This window comes from Microchirus variegatus (genome assembly GCF_963457635.1).
Source record: "Microchirus variegatus genome assembly, chromosome: 18".
In the NCBI taxonomy this organism is placed as follows: Eukaryota; Metazoa; Chordata; class Actinopteri; order Pleuronectiformes; family Soleidae; genus Microchirus; species Microchirus variegatus.
In genome coordinates, this window is record NC_139819.1 from 7051362 (window position 1) to 7069614 (window position 18253).

Genomic DNA, 18253 nt, shown 5'->3' on the forward strand with positions numbered 1-18253 from the left:
TTCTCAAAATGTAAATAAGGCTTTTAACCACAGCGTCACAGTTTGACTTAGTCCATAAAAGGAGACATTTAGAGAAGAAAGGCAGGAAATGTGAGAAAGTATTTATGGTTGGACTTAAGTACCTTGAACCTCTCTTCCATTACATATAGGCTCAAGTGTTAAAATTAAGGATTGGGTTTTACTTATGACATTGGGTGCGAATGGGTTCATAGTTAATAGTTGAGATGGAAATCTTTGTACACACTTGAAATAACATAATTTCAGTAAAGCAACACTCTAATGGATATTCTGTTGAATGATTTGAGAGAAAACCCGCTGAGTCTGTCCAGTTACCCATTTAAAATCCCCAATTAAACTATTTATTGTAAATTCCCTTTTTTCACCGATCAAACGTTCTTCAGGAACACGGTCCCTCAAGAACGGTGCACAGACTGAAAACTCTTGGCTACAAAGTGAATCAATATTTAAACCTTTATGAAAGCAACCCATTTATAGGAACCATGGCTAAAATAATTTCAGGGAAGGCAGCCCTCGGGAGTAGATCCATTAAGCCGCCAAGAATAGCTGCATAATTTCACAGGTCAGCTCTCGTGACCACACCCACTTGTGAGACACACAAAAAAAAATCCCTGTTTTAAAAGCGCTGGCATTGGGCTGAGACTTGCCCACGCTGCTGTACCTTCCTGTTAACCAGCTGTACAGAAACAAAAAGCGATGCCCATGAAGTGTTACAATATTTAAAGTGTCTAGATTTTGCTTTGTATGGAGTTTCAGTTAATTTTGCACATGAATTTGAGGTATTTTCCCACAAATGTACCCATTTGACAAGCACACCTCATACAGCAGAATCGACACATGGCAAAAGCAGTTTTTGCACCTAATCAGGACAGGAAGTCTCTGGGTATCAGTGGTCTGGCAGTTAGGGCTTCATGCTCCAATTTGAGGGTCAGCTGACCACCAGTCAGAGAACACCAGGCTTTTTTGGAGGTGGGCATGAGTTTATAATTAGTTTCAGAGAGGATGTGGACGTTTCTGCTGCAGAAATATACAATATGAGACTCTAACACCTATTGATCTTGTTAGCGTCAATACGTGTATGTAGATATGACTTTCTCTGGAGTTGCATAAGGAAATCTCTGGAAAAATTGGTAATCACTCTTAATAAAATGAGTACAGTGACTACAGTAAAAAGAAATGGCGGCTAATCTATATTAAAGCCCTTTCATGGAAGAATGCAGTTCCTGAAATAGCAGCAGCAGCAGCAGTGGTGTCTGCCTCCCCAGGGATGCTTTTCAGCAGCCGATGATAACAACTGACCACAGTGGTCTGTCTATTTTTTAAAGACCGTTGACTTCTATACATAGTCTCATCTCTCTGTGTCTTTCTTTGCCCCCACCCCCCCTCCTTTTGCATTACTTTACAGTATCACATCACATCACCAAGCAGACCTCAAAACAAAAATTATAATTTCATACCAGAGGGGCAGAGGCAGCTGACAGCTCCTCCTCTTGACTTGTCGTAATAACTTTAATACCTTAATCTGTCTTAATCAAACAAACCCCCCTGCTTCACGCCCAATATCTGTCCATCTTAGTGAAACATTCCTGGAGCCAGAATCCTCAGCTTATCATTTCCTCTCCTATAAATCAACCTGTCAGTGAGTGCTCATGTGTGTTTGCTGTTTGGAGCGCGCTTGTTATATTTGGACATTGTTGTCGACCCGGACCTTTTCTTGAGTTCACAGCAGTTTGACAGTCCATCTTTTTTTTTTACTCCCTGAAAATTCTCCAAAATGATTATATGTGTGTGTGATGGTCTCTTATTTTGCTGTATTATTTTTCTTAGCACCTGTGTCATACAAGTGATAAGTTAATGGAAATATCCTGATATCCCTCTATAATTGCATGTCCTACCGGTGACCTCACCCAGGCATGTCTGTCTTCACCGGTAATGGACTGACTTAATCCACTGTAAAAGCCCTATCAGAGTCACACATGCCAATACAGGAACTGTGCTGAAATGAAAATCACACCTTAAATACGTTTTTCGGAGAGTTTGTCAATAGCGGCGTTGAGTGATAATTAACTTCTTAAGCAGATGAACGGCAGCTTACAATGGTCACATTAGAAAGCGTAAAAACTCTTTGAAAGGATTTCAAAATCCTCTTAGTCCTCTTAATCAAACCACATGTTTTTGCTATTGTAATGTAGCTGGAATGAACAGAGTGATTTGAGGCCAAAAGGGGTTTTTTATTAGCTTGGAAGACGAGCAGAGCCAGGTCGCTTCACATTGAACGGGGATGAATAACCTTTTTGTTAAATGCACCTATAATGCATTTTCCGCGGGAGCTGCTAATCCTGCAGCGTCTCCTCTGCTTTCCTGTCAGGGTTATACTGTATACGCTGCAGCTCATGGATTAGATGTTTTTTCACTAATCGAAAACTTGGAGAAAAATAACTGAAATGACTATTGCGTTTTACTTTCTTAGTCGAGCCGAGAGCTGAAACAATCCATTAATCCAGTAATCGATTACTAAATTAATTGTCAACTATTGTGATAATTGATTCATCTGTTTTAAGCTTTTTTCCTTATTAAATTAATTGAATTTTTCGAATTTCTGATTGTTTTAGCTTCTTAAATGTGAATATTTTCTTTGCTCCACATAACAAAGAAATCATTCAAACTGAATCCTTTTGGTTTGTGGACAAAACAAGACAGTCGAGAACATCGTCATTTCCAGGTTTTTAGATTTTATGGACCAAATCTGAATCTAGCATCACCTGTGATTCGTTTTCATTACTGATAAACGGCGGCGATGCAAGGAGAAGGCACAACAGCAACATAACACTAGCAGGGTATCCGTGGGGTCTTAAAAAGTCTTAAATCCAATAATTTGAATTTAAGGCCTTAAAATGTCTTAAATTCTCCCAAAATCTCATAAAAGGTCTTAAATACAATTTTGAAAGGTCTTTAAAATCTACTAATGTTTTATTTCATAAACTTCAGAGGAGAACACTTAATGAAAGCCCACAGCTAAGCCGAATTGCAAGTTCAACAATTTGTGGTTCCAGTTTTCCTTCATGTCTTTTGTACTTTTTTTGCCAGTACGGATTTGAAATGGGTCTTAAATTGTATTCATTATGGTCTTAAATTTGACTTGCAGACACCCTGACTAGGAAAACAAAAAGGATGAGAAGCCCCTACAGAAAGTTTCAATAGTGGATTCTGTTGTAGCTTTAATGTGATGCATGCTTCCTCCAACTGTGTAGCAGAGGGGTGGGGGTGGGGGGGGGGGGGTGTTGCAGCAGTGTCACCCACATGTGCGTCATTTTGCTCTGGGGGGGAAGAAGGGGGGTGACAAAAGTTACACACTGTGGAGCTTTGACGCAAAAGTAATTTGGTGTTTATAAGTGAAGGTTAGGTGTTCACCAGTCCTGCCAATGCAACATTTCCCAGCAGCACCACGACAATCACATTATTGAGTCTGGTTGTGAATGCCCACTTGTTTCCCCTTTTTAGTTTAGTTAGGTGCAGTTGGCTTTTACAACGCAAAATAATGTGGATTTGTTGAGACCAGACCTGTTTTTTCCCCCCTCCAACAAAATGTAGCTCTGTTACCTTTTATAAACCTCTCACTACTCCATGTGAATGCCCATTTAAAGAAATAATCCACCTTCCAATACTAGTAAATAGGATATATTTGATGTTTATGTATTGAGTTTTTATAGATCTGCAGGTGTGCAAATAAATGCAATATTGTAATAGAATGCCAATATATTGTTTAAAAGAGCGTCTCTGCAAATGGTTTATTTAAAAAAAAAAAAAAAAAAGAATGTGATTCTCACTCTTGTGTGAAAAGCTCAGTTTAATGTGTACAGCGTGTTGTTGTGGGTTTTCCCAGCTGTGGCTTCACTGAGCTGCGTATGGGATGTAAACTTTTCTTATACGGCGTCTTTAATGTTGGCTACAAGGCGGGCGGTGATTATTAGATACCGGTGTACATGTACATGTAGCTTTAGGCAAAGAATGAGATTTCCTCTGATGTTTTTGTTAGATTGTGTGCTCGTGTGCCAGCATACGACTGTACTGTACTACATTCTTATACGCTAAGACGTTGTATGCATTCACTGATCAGCCACAACAGTAAAACATTCATCTTGTGCCTTGATCGGTGTATATTATTACAGAACTATTCATTTTGACAGACACACTGACAAGACGTGTTGTGTAATACTGTCATGATTCCAAATGGCAGTTGGATCTCTGTCTTTACTGTCCGCACTGTCTGCAGATTTTTTTTTTAATTTCTCTCCTTCTATTGCTGTGTCAAACTTGGCTTATACTCTATACATACTATACATTCACGTCAGGTTTTTTAGTCTGCTAAGTGTGCGATTCTATGTATCTAATAATACAATTGCTTTGCAAACGTGCAGTTTGCCAGCAGCAGACTACTACTATATCCAAAAGACAGATGTTAAATGTACTCTTTGTAACCGTCTGAAAACTTCAGCCAAGTGAACACAAGATCCCGTCTCATGCATTTCCAAGATGCAGCTGACAAAACAGCACAATTTACTTCATTCAGGACCATAAATAGCTAATGACATGTTACCAAACACAGTTAGGTTGAGGATACTTTCTTAAATTCTTCATACTAACTCCTTTTCCGTTGCTCTGTACCTCTTTCACTCACTCACTCACCTCAACACTTCTTCCATTCCAGTGTGACCACACTTGAATCTCGCTGCTTCTCCTCGTGTGACTTTGCATTGTTGTTTTGTTGATTTCCGAGTTGCTAAGCGATCGGAGCACTCTAGCTGTCATGACGTTTTCCCGCACACTTCATTTTAATATCCTCGTGCTCGTTGTAAGCGTTGAGCTGGTCGATAAATAATACGTTTGGTGATAAGCAAATGAAATGCAAGGGTTCTTGGGATTCAAACATGCAACACAGGAACATTTCCTGACACGTAGGATTACACTGAAATATAGCCTCACCTCGAGTCTTGAAGCAGAATGCGTAATATGAAATAAATATCAGCTGTCATATGTAAATAGCCAGTAGGGCTGTCACTTTTTATCTGAAATTTGATCATATTTTGAACATGGGGTGTAAAGTTCACGTTTAAGCTGCAAGGACCACAGTTGCTTAAGACCATTTGAAGTAGTCCCCCTTATAATCCAGCAAGTTGTACAAGTAAGGTTCCTTACCATATCATATGACAACTGTGCACAAGAGGAGGAATAGGCAGTTGCTGCCCAGGGTGCGATTGAGCTCCTTTTTGGGGACCTGTACAAACCGAGTGCCTTTGGCAAAGGCAGCAGCAGCGACAGCACCTTGGAGATGCAAGCTTACATAAGGGAGACTCCTCTCTCTCTGTAGATGGCAACCTACTGCACAGGAACCACCAAGTACCCTCAACTGGCTCATAAAATGTTATTTTAGTTCTGAGCTGTCAGAGCTTTCTCCTGTTGTCAGTGATTTCAGTGGTGCTGTGTGTTATGAATACTCTAATGCAAGCAGCATTGTTAATGAAGTAAACATGTACAAAACTTCAAGTAATGGGGGTGTCTGGATTTATTCAGATGAATAATATGACATTTTAAATAATTTCAAGCTTTTTATTATTATTATTTATTTATTTTTTCAGTCCTATTGGCGAGTCTAGGGAGTTTGTGTCTCTTGTGGATTTTTAATATAGTTTGTAGTCGACTGTTAATAGATGTCTCCGTACATTTGGAACAGTACTTGGTTCTGCCAGAATCTGTGCTTGATAAAACAATTTGAACATGCACACATGCGCTGTGTCTGTGTCTGTGTGTGTGCGTCATCTGTGTGTCACTGTCTGCAGTGGATGTGTGTATATCTAATGTTTAAAATGTTGCTGTTTTCTGTCAGGGACCAAGCAACAACGTCATAAATCAAATACTCTGGAAAACAAAAATGCCTGGCCTTTAGCTTCGACGGCTTATTGAGATTTCTGTTTTTGATTTTCTGTGTGACTTGCTGCTCTCCCTTTGATACGAAAACTGAAAGTACGCTGAGCCCTGACATCTTTTTAATCAAAGTGATTGAAAACAAATGTTTGCTTTTGGAAACAGATCTCCTGCAGCACAAACAAATATGGAATTGAGATTTATTAAATGCAGATTAATTACAATTTACAACACAAATTATAGTTGAAAGTGTTTCTTCTGTGCTTGATGAATGGCCCCCTGTTGAAGTTCATAGATAAAAGCTCTTGTATGAAGGCAATGTATTTTGGTACTATGAGGAGTTGGTGTGTGTTTTGTGATTTTTCTCTGCATGTGGAGAGAGAGAGATGGCATTTGTGTTGGGCAGGAGTACAGCGCTAATTATGTGAACACATATAATTGAACGTTTTGTGGCGAGAGGTTGGTCTACAACACTGCCAGAGTGGTTAGCATGAACACACCCCTGGACATGAGTCAAAAATGAATAGAATAAAGAGTCTACAGTGACCTGTATACCCAGTTTATTTTCCCCTACTCTCCTAATTTCTCTTACATCAAAGACATTCTCGCAATATTTCATCAAGGTCAAGTCAGTCCCTCTTTACTCGTGTCTTTCTGCCCTCTGTGCTTCCTATAGGTGATGCTACTATGACTTGACGTCTTGACGCACTTTCTTATGCTTCAGTATTCCATCCATCCATTTTCTACCGCTTTATCCTCCACAGCAGGGTTGCGGGGCAGGGGTGTTGTGCCAATCTCAGCTGACACAGGGAAACAGGGGAGGTACACTATGGACAGATCACCAGTCCATTGCAGGGCCACATATAGAGACAAACAACCATCCACTCTTACTTTCACGTCTACAGTCAGGAGTGACCATTTACTATTCCATATTGCATGTTATAGGACTGTGGGAGGATGCCGGAGAGAACATGCATTCTCCATGCAGAAAGGCCCTTGTTCCAACCCAGGACTTATTTCCGCAAAGGCTCCTTCACTATTGTGGCCACAAAATTAGCAAAAACACATTTCCTTATCGAACCCCCAAATGCACCGCGCTGCACTTGAAGTGATATATGGTGTCGGGGAAGTAGTGAGGACAACCACGAAAGCGCTGTCTCAGTGTTAAGTGATGAAGTCTGTGTGGTCCTTTTTTATGCTGTCGAGAGAAACAAATGAACTCACTCCCCTTTGGATACACTTGGATTGACCAAGAATGGTCAGAGCCACAGCTGTAAGGTGTTTTCATTCTTTGAGGGAAGGTAACAATATAACGCCAAAAACATCCTTTTTTTTTTTGCATTTAGCATGGATTTAGCATCAGCCTGCTGAGCAGAGGGCTGCTCAGAGCCCTGACACATACACTCTAAGAAATAAAAGTGCTATGTAGAACCATATAAGGTTCTTCGGCTTGTCCTCATAGAACCCTTTTTGGCTCCAGGAAAAACCTTTGTATAAATGTTCCACCTGGAACTATTTTGGAGGGTTCCACCAAGAGCCCATTTAAAACCCTTTATTCAGGAAAGGGGTTTTAAAGGGTTCCCTGGATCAAAATGGTTCTTACTGGAACCATTAGTGCTACCAAGAACCCTTGAAAAACCCTTTCTTCGGGAAAGGGTTTTTCAGAAGCAAATGGTTCCAGGTAGAACCTCAACCCTTGTAGAAGGACCTTTTATTTCTAAGAGTGTACATTGCACAACTGTTTCTCCTTTTGACCCTATACTAACATTATAAACAAGCCACATTTTTGTTTATATGTGTTAAATTCATTTCAATTACGAGACGGAAACAGGTCGTGATTCAGCACAATGCACAAATAGAGAACACTTGACTCCATCCAATATAACTTTATTTTGGTGTCGAGTTAAGCCATTTTATGGGGCTGTTAAATGCTTGTTGCCTCGCGACTGTATTACATCATTTGTTTACCCGGCATACAAAATAGCTGTACAGCAACGGAGAGGAAACTGCTACCCCCTCCTGTATAATTCTATATTCAACATCAGTGATGAAAACATTATTGATAGATAGAGGAAAAAAAGCATTTGAGCATGTTGAAGCCATGTAGATCAGCAATGCTGGTATTAAATACCAGTCCCTGCTGTTCGACGTGAGTTGTTTTGTGTGTATTAAGTCTGTTTCACATTAACCAGCTTCCTCCCGAGTGGAAGTGTTTAGAAGCTGATAATTAAAGCATCTCTCCCCCCCCCCCCAAAAAAAAAATCATGGAAGACACAGAAAACTGGAGGCAAGAAAGACAGACTGTATGCATATTTACGCTAATTATGTGTACAAATTGAGAAGTGGCTGCCTTTTATAATTGCTGTTTCCACAAAGCCCCATAAAAGTGGTATGTGTCTACACCATGCAGTGCCCAATTACCTGTTTTTCACCTTTTTAACAGCATTCTCTTCGGAGAAGAAGGGCTTGGTGCTTTTTACAGGGACTGCATTCAATTTATTGCTACAGTTACATATGTGAAAGGAAAAGGCTCATTTCTTTGTCTATACTGTGCATGTATGTGGACACAGCAGCTTATAAGCCAATAATATGGCATCAAGCTTTAAAAACCCTGTATTATTTTTGCCTTGCGTCTGTAATAATTACGACAAAGTGCAATTTTTTTATTTCGTCTTTACATCGTTAATAAGATTTAGTTCAGCTCATTACTGCTTAATGGGCTGTCATTAAATGTAATGCCCCGTGTCACTCACTGAAATATGGATTGGAAAATGTCACGGTCAAACTTTCATCGCGTCTTCTAAAGATGTATGTTGAAAAAATATTGCTTAAGGTTTCATTAAACAGTGTACCAATAAGAAATACAGTGGTGGAAAAAAAAATTGGACACAAAGACGACATTTTCTTCGTGGTCTGTGGTGAAGGGACCTATTTGAACATTTTTCTTTTCTGTACTCTGAGCACAGCATCACGGCAGGTCATGAAGACAAAACATAAGAAACTCAAAGATCCTGCTATTAAGCACACGTCAGGGAATATACAGACCCTCCATCATGTGGCAAAGAACCAGGCCTTTCATTAGCTTCACCCAACTACTTGAAATGGGATGGATCCATAAAATACAGAGCGAATATGAACTTCCCACGATGCCACTCCTGCTTAATATTCCTTACTGTTTTGCTGCTGGTGATAATTTAAGCTCTTTGTGTGTTTTTTTTACAGCTGACGGATGGTGGGAAGGCAGCTAAAGCTGGCATGGCCGTCGGCGACATGGTCTTGTCCATTGACGGCATCGCCACTGAGGGCATGAACCACCTGGAGGCCCAGAACAAGATCAAAAACTGCGCCGGCAACCTCAGCCTCAGCCTGCAGAAGTAAGCGATTACCTCACACCGCGCGTGCGTGCGTGACTGCGTGCCTGTGTCCGTCTGTATAGTCGTAAAGCGGAAACAACCCAGCCTCTTCTTCTTTTACGATGATTTAACATGTGAAAGTGAGCGGGTCAGCCGTTTATCTCCGGTGACAACACACAGGATCTATACACTCTCTCTTTAACCCTTCATCTTCCCCACCACCCAGAACGATCGATCTGTACGTCACACTGGAGAAATCCTGCACATGCAGACAGATGGTCACTGTTGTTGTAAGAGTTAATCGTCTTTTCGAAAAAACAGCAGCATGATTAGTTCTGCCTGATCTCCCGTTCCCTAAAGGAAAAAGGAATTAATAAAATCACAGTGAGAGCATCACACATGTTGACGACCCCCCCCCCCCCCCTTCCCCACGGCCTTCTCTTCAATCCTCTTGTACAGAGGAGCTGATTTATGTTACTGTGTGTGTGTCTCTCTCTATAGTACATTTTATGACATAAACACTGACCTTGTCAGGACCACTCATCCTCATACATTGTCCTAATGCAGCAGAACCTCGTATCTAAAGAACTGGGAAAGTTTAAGGTTAAGGTTTTAATTGTTTTTAGGTTAAGCTTAGGGATAACACTTTGTGCAGCTGTGCGTGTGTGTGTGTGCTGGTCTGGCTTTATATTGGCTCGCATGTGGTTTGAATTGTCTGGTTGTTTGGCAGCACTTGTAGGTGTGTGTGTTTTTATTTAAACACTGTGAGAAATGTGAGGCTCCTGCACTTGTCCCTTTAGATTCCAGATCATGTACGGAGGCACAGATTCACAGCTTTCCAAGCTGCAGTGTGTAACTATACAACCGCAAAGTAACACTATAGTCAAGCATTGACTGTATCTTCTTATTTTGACCTGTCTACGTATGTGGATTTCACATTTTTGTCCTCACTTGGGGATCTTTCTTTGTCTCCTTCCCTCATTTGAGGCTAACTGAGCATGTCCTTTAATTTATGTCCAAGTGACAGAGAACATACCTGACCACAGGGTTTAAAGAAATACAAGGTCAGTTTGTAGATGTGTTTTATTTTTAGTGAAACATTCATGGTCAAGCTCCCTTTTTCTTATAATGAGGGAAGCAGACTTAAAGGATAACAAGCAGCTTAAAGCCATGAGGGATGTGTTGTTTTGGGGGGGGGGGGGGGGGTTCATCATATTTGGAAGGTTGTTACTGTGAGGAAGGTCAGAAAGTTTTATTGAAAACAATGTGCAACACATGCAGCCGCTTAAACCAAAGAAAAAGTATTCACTTCAGGGCAATATTTTTTTTTATCTTCATAGCAGTGACTGACATTTCAAGGCATTTTGCACAGTGAGTTCAACACCAGTCAAGAGAAACCTGTGAGTTTCCACTGCATGTGAGCAAGTACTTGTTGACAGCTCAGAGGAAAATCCTCCCCATTTTGATTCCTACCATCTTTAGATTATTTCAAACTGAAGAAACATCACAAAAATGATCTCAATTATTGATTTTCAAGATATCAGATAGCTCGGGCATTTCTGTGCTTCATCCAAACGTTGGTGCACTTGAAAAATAAAGTCAAATTGGTACTTTAGTTGATTTAGTTGAATAATAGTAGTCACATTTCTGTCCAAATCATGAAAAAAACACTAATATGGGGAAGATCGATGTCATCCATTACAAGACCTCCCTGTAAAACCACAGCCAACCAGGTTAAAAATACAGAAATGACACTACCGTTCAAAAGGTTTGGGGTCAAAAAAGGTAAGTGTTCCATTAAAAGTCACACTTTTATTCATCAAAAGAGTTGCAAAATGAATAGAAAATATAGTCATGACATTGACAAGATTAGAAATAATGACTTTTATTCAAAATAATAAACTTTGCTTTGGTCAAAGAACCAGCAAAACTGTTTTCAGCTGTGCTAACATCGTTGCACAAGGGTTTTCTAATCATCCAATAGCCTTCTAACGCGTTTAGCAAACACAATGTACCATTAGAACACTGGAAATGGGCCTCTATACACCTATGTACATATTCCATTAAAAACCAGACGTTTGCAGCTAGAATAGTCTTTTTAATGTTTACCAGAATGTATAGAGTGTATTTCTGATTAATTTAATGTTATATTCATTGAAAAAAGTGCTTTTCCTTCAAAAATAAGGACATTTCTAAGTGACCCCAAACTTTTGAACGGTACTATATGCAAATATAAATAATATGAGACTGATTTTCCAACTTTGGGACAATTATTATCTTTACGTGAAACAGATTTCTTCGAATGACTTAAGAACTATTCATAAACGACGATTTTCAGTTGTTTTATAGCTGCAGTAATGAGCAGAGGAAAATCAAGTCTTACAGATTTTTTGCACCAAACCATTCCCCCTGTGTGTCATTTGTTATATTACGGTAGACCACTGTAGCGAATCTCGTGTATGAGTGTGCTTCGTTTTTGCAGCACCCGTCATTATTGTTGCTCTGTGTCTTGTGCCCATTGAAGGCATGAAGCCTCAGATGGTTGAATCATGCCCGTATTGGAAACACATGGAATGGCTTGTTTCATTAAGTGGCAGTAATGTACTATTAAGGCTGTGTGACCAGGCAGGCTCAGGGGACAGCTGGCTCCAGCTTCTGCTTCACTGCAATACTTTAAGGTCTGGAAGATTGACAGCGGTGCATTCTCCGGTCTCCATTCACAACGAGAAATGGTTTCTTTCAATTAGCTAGTTTGGCATTCATTGGCACTGTGGTTTAGGTTAGTTAGGAACATTCTGTTCAAAGTGCCATGCTTAGGTCACCATCTGGAGTTTAATAGGTTTACATGCGTAATGGAAAGAACCAATCTCTTCTTTTGTTTTGGTTGGTTTTTACTGGCATCCATCTTCTCTCTCTCTCTCTCTTCGTTTTTACCTTTCTGTCTGCGGACTGTGATTGGGCTCGTCACTGGGTCAGATAGCAGAAGGAATGATAACAGTGGGAGATGTTGAAACAATGCATGTGGCGTCTGCATGTGTCTCTCTTTTAAAAAAGGAGACAGGTTGTTATTCCTTTTTCCAAATAAAGGTCTGATGGTGAGAGGGGATGGGCAGCAGATGTGAGGAGCACAAGACAAAGAAAAGCTGTGAAGTGATCTCGAGGAGAAGAGATTGAACTCTTCTGCAGCTGCAGATATTTTTTTAAAAGGTGACATGTCAGATGTAAGTAGGGTCATATTATCCTGGCACTCACCCACCTCTTCATCCAGAAAGACAGCTGGAACAGAAACCAGGGTTTATTATAATGCACGAAATGCAAACACCATGGTTACCAACCATCACACACTGACATTCATTAAGCTTTCTGTTAATCTTTAGTGCTCCTGCAATGCAAAACATATCAGAGTAAACCACAACAGGTACATAAACCACACACGTTTATTGCTTATATATTTATTTATATCAGTTTCTTTGAACCTTCAACAATGTCTTCACAAACAAAGCACTTGAATAGGCCACAGTCTTTATCAGGTTTGTGTTATCAATCTTAGAATTTATCTAAGTACGTGCATAGCATCAGGATGACTGTTGCACGTGTTGTGTTCCCGATAGGATACAACCCAAAAACCCTACATACTGCCTTATGAAGTTTGTGTTTGAAATAGCTTGTTAACGTTGGCAGATTCTCACGTATCGGACACAAAAGTAGTATCGTGCCATCCCTAAAAAAAAAAAGGTCATGGGCAGCTGGTTTTCAGATATCAGTATACATATATCAACATTCTTGGTATGCATACAATGATTCAGTGAAGTACAGAGAAACCTGTTCCCCTGTGCTTTTTTTGTTCACTGTGCAATTTCTTCAATTTTTTTAGTATCTAACTAAATTCCAATAAAAACCACTAATATCTTGTTTGGCTGACACTTTTACAAGGGTGATGTCAGACACATGTGGAGCACATGTGTCTGACATACATGGACACACACATATATCATCTGTTCTTGTGGGTCAGGTTTTGGTTTGTTTCACCGAATCATGACGAACAATGATTTTAGCAAACAGAATAAGAGAGAAACCATTAGTATTGGAGTAGTTTATTCAATGAAACATGTTCTTATAATTAACAAGAGACCATATGGGAACATTCTATTTATGGCTTCCTCTTACAATGTCCCCCCTACAGATGGTGGGAACATCCTTAGTTTCAGATCATTCATCTACTTTTGAGAACTTTAAGGGAACATTTACCAAGTTACCCAAAATATCCGTGTACATGGCATACACGAAGAGATGTGAATATTTGAATACACAAGAAAAGAGCATTGGCATACAGACACAGATGACTGATCAGATAGAACATTAAAATATAGATAAAATATTGAATATGTTGGCGGAAAGGTTGGAAGAAAACACGAGAAATAAGAGAAGGAAAGAACGAGGAATCTGGACAAATACAAGAAAATGTAAGAGAAGTTTGAAAACATGAGCTTATAGTAGAACGACATTTGGAAGTTCTAGAGGAATTGGAAAAGCAGTACGTTTTCTTATTTGCTTTATTATTATTATTATTATTATTATTATTTGGCTCAGTGCAGTCCCACTGTATTTGCTCTTACATTAAACCCTTTATCAATATAATTATTCTAAGTATTAAACTGTTAATTTCATCCAATCATTAGGTGTCTTTAACAAAACCGGCCTTGTGTTAGTCACTTCTGGCTAAATGCTTTATTCCCCACAGTCTTTTTCGAAGCCCATTCGACTATTTAATGGGTCCATGTTCAGGTGTGCGAGTGTGTTTCACTAGTAATGGAACAGTTTCAAGGTTGTGATGTGTGTTAAGGGAGTTACAGGGTTAACAGACTGAAATGCCGTCGACCCGATGCACTCACTCCCTTAGAAAATGAACGCAGCGAGTGAATGAGCAAAGCTATCACGGCATGAAGGAAGGTTTCCGTGCAGCCTTTCTTTCCGTTGCGCTTAGTTTAATGGTCCCACTTCCCTTTCTATCACACGAAGATCTCCCCCTGTTGAAAGGACCTCAAACAGGATAATTGCAGTGTTCGACTGGTCTTTTCTTTGTGAATTAGTGTCTCGCATCGCATCACGACACATCGAGTCACACAGATTGGCCATAACAAGCCGTGGATAAACACAATTAGAGCTCTGTATTGCAGCACAGTGGTCTTTTCTCAAAGTGTGTAGCCCATGTTCATTTAACAAAAAGATCTAGAATGTGTCAACCTTCAAATAAAAGTCTCCAAGATTTTTTGATGTCAACCCTATCAACGCCCAAGCAGTTCTGCATCACCTGCATTAGCACTGTGTAACTTTTTTACTTTTGGGTCTGTGCCTACAAAATACAGTATTTTACCATACAGCTATACATACTATATCATACTTGTTCAGATCTATTGCATATAATATAACAATCATGACAATGAAATCTAAAAATAGTGGCCTTTTGTACCAAAAATGTAAAAAAAAAAAAGGATCACATGCAGTCAGTTGATGTATAGGTCAGTGTGCAAACAAGACAGCCTGGTACTTTAATGAAATGATCCATTGCCTGTTTTTAGCTTACCCTTTGAAATTAAACCCAGCGATGAGAGCTTACTTGTAACTGACCTGCACAGCGTGGACCAAGAACAGCATGTTTAAATGTGGCTGGCATTGAAGAAGAAGAAGAAGATTAAATTTTTTTTAGCAAAATGAGAAGAGAACATTCTTTATATATATATATATGTGTGTGTGTGTATGTGTTAATGTTAATGTATTTACATTGGCAAACATTTTGCCTGTTGGAGTGCTTCAAAGCAAAGGCACACTGGGGAGTCAACTAAGAGTAATGTAAAAGGAAAAAAGAGGAAAGAAAGAAAACATCGTGCCTCACATTTTTTGAAGGGCTGTAAACCAGCACCATCAGTGCTATGTTTTAACTGTGGTTGTAATATAACGTCCTGTTCACGCAGTACAGCATGTTTTATTGCTTGGGGTATTTTATGCTTTTATCAGAAAGCGCACAGCCAAGATCACAATACATTTGGGAGACAGAGAGTGATTGATGAGCTAGTGTCAGTCTGATTTAGTGAGTTTATACAGTCAACTGATGTTGGCAACTTGCAGCATTCTCCTTCCCATCCACCATAAGCCTGTTATCTATTTCTCGATCCCCCTTTCTTACAGGAGACATCAGCAATGTCTGAACTGGCAACCAACATCTGAAAATGCTTTTTATTTTAATTTGATTGACAGTGCTCACACTGCATCAAAACAAGTTCCTATTTTGCGGGGTTCTCTCGGTACATTCTGGAGTTATCACAGGCCGAAAATATCATTAATTCATGGTCTACCGCTTTACATACATAGGGGGAAAGGCGGTGTCCATCACAGGACCACCAAAATGAATTTAAAGAACATTTATAGTGTGTATTTTTCCCCCAAGCAGAAAGATGAGCAGTGCAGTGGTAGCGTTGCAAAAATAGCCTGATGTAACCTTATAATGTTGTGGTGGATGGTCATGCTTGGTAATAATAACAAAATACTGTATTTCGCAATATAATTGTCTTCAATATCAGTATAGCAAAAGTCCAGTAAATATTAACATAATGTTCATGCACTGTGCATACACACTTTGAGGCATTTGCCACAACACACAACAAAACACTGCTGGATGCCCTTGGTATAGAGGCTCATCCTGATCAAAAAAAAGTCCTCAAAATCATATATTTCCACTGCGTGGACTGCCTAGGAAGCGCTCCTAAAAAAAAAACAGCTGAATATGCCTCGAAATGTGCCAAGTTCTCTTGCGACATGACCATCCTGGTGTGTTTTTCAATCATGGGTTGAAAAGCGGCAGCAGCCACCAAGCGGAAACCTTCACACGGAAAGTTTGTTTTGCAGAATGTTCGTTCTCTAGATGCTAACAGCATTTGCTAACATTCAATTTAAAAAAACGTCTGTCATCCATTTCCATGTGGTGAACATGGTCAATGGTTTCTTGGGTTATGGCTGCTGTGGCAGGATGTCCCGGTTTGGGTCATCTCCAAGGCTCTCCTTACCCCCCTCTTGGATTCACATTCCCACTATTGCACACTTGATAAACCTGGGGCTTCATCCCCTAATATAGCAACCATGTCAGCATGACTGTCCTTGGGGGGGCTAACCCTATATTCTACATATGCAGATGCCAAGCGTCATTGCTCTGGCATTACTTAGTCAGGCTGTGAACTTTTTAGCCCACCCCTCGTACAGTATAATGTCATAATGTGCCTGTCATAAAGGGACATTATTGCATATTAATATTACTACTGCCACTACGACTCATAACAGTCGTGATTATGTGTCAGATGCTCTGTCTAACAAGTGTTTTAAGTGCTTGATCAGTTAGAACTCGGAGGCCGTGTAATGTAGCTCGGTACAGCTGCCTTTGTCACTTACTCGGTTTGCCAACGACGTTCCAAAGCCAAGAGCGTTAAACCGGGTTCACCTGTCGCTGCCTTTCACTGCTCTGTAGTATTTGCCAAAGATCATCTAAAAACCGACGACCGTCATCTCTGGCCGGGCTTGTAGCATTCGCCAGTAATATCCTAATACCACGAGAATGCAGCTCCAGCTCAGACACACCTGTTTCTGTCCGTCTTCTGCCGGTCTGTTGTTTTTGCCAAAGAATCCCAAGAACATTAGGGGTCTGACGAGGAAGCCCGTGGATAATCTGAGGGGCCAAGAACACTTTGTTGAGCTCATCTGTGTCGGCAGTCGAATTCCTCTCCACAGATATCTTACAGTACGCCCAAATTTGCTCGTCTTTTAGACCGGCCGGCGCTGTTGAATGGTACCTTTTTTAAATGAAACAGCTGGAACTTTGTGAAGAATCATCTGGATTCCTGGAAGACCAAAATAAGAAGCTATATTTCATAAACAATTAGGGGTGCTAAGTGGTGTCAGAATCTTAACTGTACACTCGGCACTTTTGCTCCAAATAAAATAGGCTTGAAATTATATTATAAAAAAATGACTCTATAAGTCTTAATCAACATGTGTTGAAATGCAATACACTCGCAGAAACCATTTACCATCTTCTCATTTGAGCTTTCAAAGACTCCAGAGTTATCAGTTCAGTTTTGGCTCAGATAGGTTGACATTCATCCAAGTGACTCACTGTGTATTTATCTTTGCCCTGATTTATTTGTATAATGCGATGACAACATTTTCAACACAGGTGGAGGCTGTAATCCCAATGAGCTCGTACAGTTTTGAAACACATCTGTGTGACTTTTCTGGTACACAAATATTTTGCGTTGCTTTCCAACAAAACATTGCTAAAATGTTAGTAACAGTGAATGCGCTTCTTGTGGGAACACAGTGAGGAAAACCAGTCTCTTGTCATTTGTTTAAAATACTTTGGATTTTTATGATGGAAAAAATAAGTCGATCTAATAACTTCTGGACTTTTGTCGAACATCAGAGCCAGGTTTATTTCAACATCACGGTTGTATCGGTTGCATACTGTGGCTTTACGGTATTAGACTCGATGCCACTCACCAAACATCTGGAGGGCAGAGTGGTGTGTGTGTGTGTGTGGGTTCTTGTATGTGTGTCTTTGTGAGGACCAGAAAAACATAAACCAAAAGACATTTTGTCTGGTCCTCACTGTTCTAAGGGGCTTTTTAGGGTTAGGGCTAGAATTAGGTTAAGGGTTGGGATTGTCCTCGGTAAGAATGCTGCGGGAGAATGTGTGTGTGAGTGTATATGCGTGCCTGCATTTGTTGCCTCTTTAGGACCTCATCTGGCACGAACACTGACCATGTCTGGATCAGTATTCCTCATGGAGACCAAAACCTGGTGCTGTTAAGGCAGAACTTAATTTCTGAAGAACTGATTTTTAAATTTAGGGCTAATATTGGGTAGGTTAAGGTTAGGATTAGGCATTAACTGGTTAGGGTTATTGTGATTGGGGT

At 40.0% G+C, this 18253-nt stretch overlaps 1 protein-coding gene across 1 annotated transcript in view; it reads left to right on the forward strand.

Moving 5' to 3' along the window:
• LOC310940207 (PDZ and LIM domain protein 5-like) overlaps positions 1 to 18253 on the forward strand; it is a 49874-nt gene that overhangs the window by 3433 nt on the left and 28188 nt on the right. The window contains exon 3 of the mRNA XM_083905138.1: positions 9163 to 9314. Within this exon, the coding sequence (XP_083761264.1) occupies positions 9163 to 9314 (152 nt within the window). The remainder of the gene's footprint in view (positions 1 to 9162; positions 9315 to 18253) is intronic.